This window comes from Nematolebias whitei, chromosome 11 (assembly GCF_014905685.2).
Source record: "Nematolebias whitei isolate Nwh7 chromosome 11, NemWhi1, whole genome shotgun sequence".
Classification (NCBI taxonomy): Eukaryota; Metazoa; Chordata; class Actinopteri; order Cyprinodontiformes; family Rivulidae; genus Nematolebias; species Nematolebias whitei.
Window position 1 is genome coordinate 30394430 of NC_056508.1, and position 2464 is coordinate 30396893.

At 40.3% G+C, this 2464-nt stretch overlaps 1 protein-coding gene across 1 annotated transcript in view; it reads right to left on the reverse strand.

Annotated features, from left to right (window-relative positions):
- Positions 1-1276: 1276 nt before the first annotated feature.
- Positions 1277-2464, reverse strand: part of hoxc11a (homeobox C11a) — a 2435-nt gene continuing 1247 nt past the window's right edge. The window contains exon 2 of the mRNA XM_037684856.1: positions 1277-1648. Within this exon, the coding sequence (XP_037540784.1) occupies positions 1416-1648 (233 nt within the window). The 3' untranslated portion in view covers positions 1277-1415. The remainder of the gene's footprint in view (positions 1649-2464) is intronic.

Below are 2464 nucleotides of genomic sequence, written 5' to 3' on the forward strand. Positions count from 1 at the left end.
TGGTCTATTGGACATCGCAGGAGTTATATCAAATATTTATTTTTGACCGTTTTTTCACCCTCCTCTTTCGGACATCTATGTTTACTGTTTAGGGCGGAAGTGGACACTGTTTCCCCCGAACAGACGGTGCAATTAAGAGAAAAAAAATAGCTATTTAGTGCCTCTGTCTTTATGGCAGTGTCTAGACTCCAAGAGTGGCGATTCCATTTAGTGCGCACTAAAAGAGAGGGTTATCAATGCACTCTCGCGCTCTACATTTCTAAGATCTAGGCTGTAACTTCGTTTAACGCACGTGCTAACGTTTCGAAGAAGCTCATTTAACAAGGTGTGGGAGCTGAAAATTGGAGGAGACTCCGCCAAGTTTAGGTCGGCAAACACTAGTTAACCAGTGGTCGCCATGTCCTCACATGTAGCGGTCAATGACGCAGTTCAAATTGCGCAGGTAAAGTATGGCAGCAGATCTGGGTTATAAACACATTCATGAACTATTTTTAACAGGATCAATAAAGCTGTGTCGATCCAAATATTAAAAAAGCACAAAAAGCACACATTTTGAGTTTTGCCTATATGATTCTTTTATTTAGATATTATAACGATACACAGGCCGGCAACTCCTTCATCCTCTCTCGGATCAATTAAAGCACCAATGTTTTTTTCTTTTTTTTCTTTTTGTTTGTTTGTTTTTTCAGCAAATAATTTAATGGGAAGTTAAAGCTTTTTGAGGTTGTATGGGCAGTATGTGCTGAAAAATAGCAGCAGAGCTTTAGGGGCTGAACAAACCAAAAGGAAAAGGAAAAGAAATAAAGAAATAAAGATTCAACATACGCCTATATTTACAGTCACAAATGCACTTTGCATAAGGCTGCTCTGCACATACAGGGAGAATACTTTCACAGATTGGACGTCACAGTTCGGGGAAGAAAAAAAAATGCAGCGTGGAAATTTTAATGTTTATGTTTGTTCTTTTTTTTTATTTCTTGATTTTATTTTTTATCCATGCTCTGGTCGAGAAATAATTAGATACTGATATGTTATATACACAGACCAGAGAATAAGAGCTAAAAGTTGTCTGCATAAGGGGTTGTTTGCTACACAAATATGTCTATACAGACAGTAAACACAACGCAGAAACGTGATAAATAGAAGGACATATTCAAGAACAGCGTATAAATGATTTCCCCCCTCTAACCCTTTCTTCTCCGGTGTGGAAGGGGGCAACAATAATAAGAAAATGGCGACATTACCCCCACCATGCAGGACTATATTTTTCTTCCACTTGTCCACTTTCACATTGCACACTCGGTGACATGGGCTGCCTTTTTTTATTTTTAGGAAAGAAAAAAGCCCACGGTTAGACTTCACTATGAGAGGGAGGCCTTGATGCCACTTGTCCAGGACTGTGACACCCTCTCTGCTCACAACAGGGGGTTTCCGGAGAAGTACTGAAGGCGATCTCTGCTCAGCTTCTTCTCTTTCATTCTTCTGTTCTGGAACCAGATTTTCACCTGGCGGTCGGTGAGGTTCAACATTCGCGAGAGCTGAAGCCTTTTCTCCTTGTTGATGTAAACGTTGAAGAAGAATTCCCGCTCCAGCTCTCGGATCTGAAACTTGGAATAGGGACACCTCTTCTTTCTTGTTCGAGGAGCGCCTGGGAATAAAAGAAAAACCAATTAAAATGGAAATCAGGACAAACAGTGCAGAAGTAGAGAGGGAGAAACAGAAGGTAGCGCTGCCATAAGCTAAGAATTCAGTCCAGCAACGATAACATTTCAGCCAGCATTCATCAGGCGAAGTAGCTGAGGCTATCAGATTAAAGCGGCCATAAAGAGTGTTAAATATTCAAAATACCTGGGAGTAAATAATATCAACTTACAGCCTCTAAGTACGTGTTTATCTGTTATAAATACACAACAACAAAAAGTATTCCGCCCGCATTATTTGCGCCACATTCCTCTGGAGCTAAACTAACAATTTACACAATCTGTTGGCCGTGAACGCATCGCCCTTGTCTGCAGTGGCCTGCAGACCCTCCGTGGCCCCATAACTCCTTATCAAACAGGTGACCGGGGAAATACATTTCTTATATTGCTTTACGTGCATGCGTGCAAGCTTGTGTGACTGTGTGGGTGGGTGTCTGTGTGTGTATGGATATGTGGGAAGGGGGTGGAGGGGTGGGTACAAACAGCACCCTGACATAAGATTATATCCACAATCAGCAGGAGCTACATGAGGCTAAATTTGAACGGTGGCGTGCAAAGAAATCAGCAAATATATAGTTTTACTTTATTCACTGTAACATGATTTGCATTTATTGATAAATAAATCATGCAGCATGTTGAATGGGAAAAATATAAATATTAACATTATAGACAATTTTCAAGGTGCTTCTATTTAGCATCTGCACATTTAGCATCATCTGATAGATAGATAGATAGATAGATAGATAGATAGATAGATAGATAGA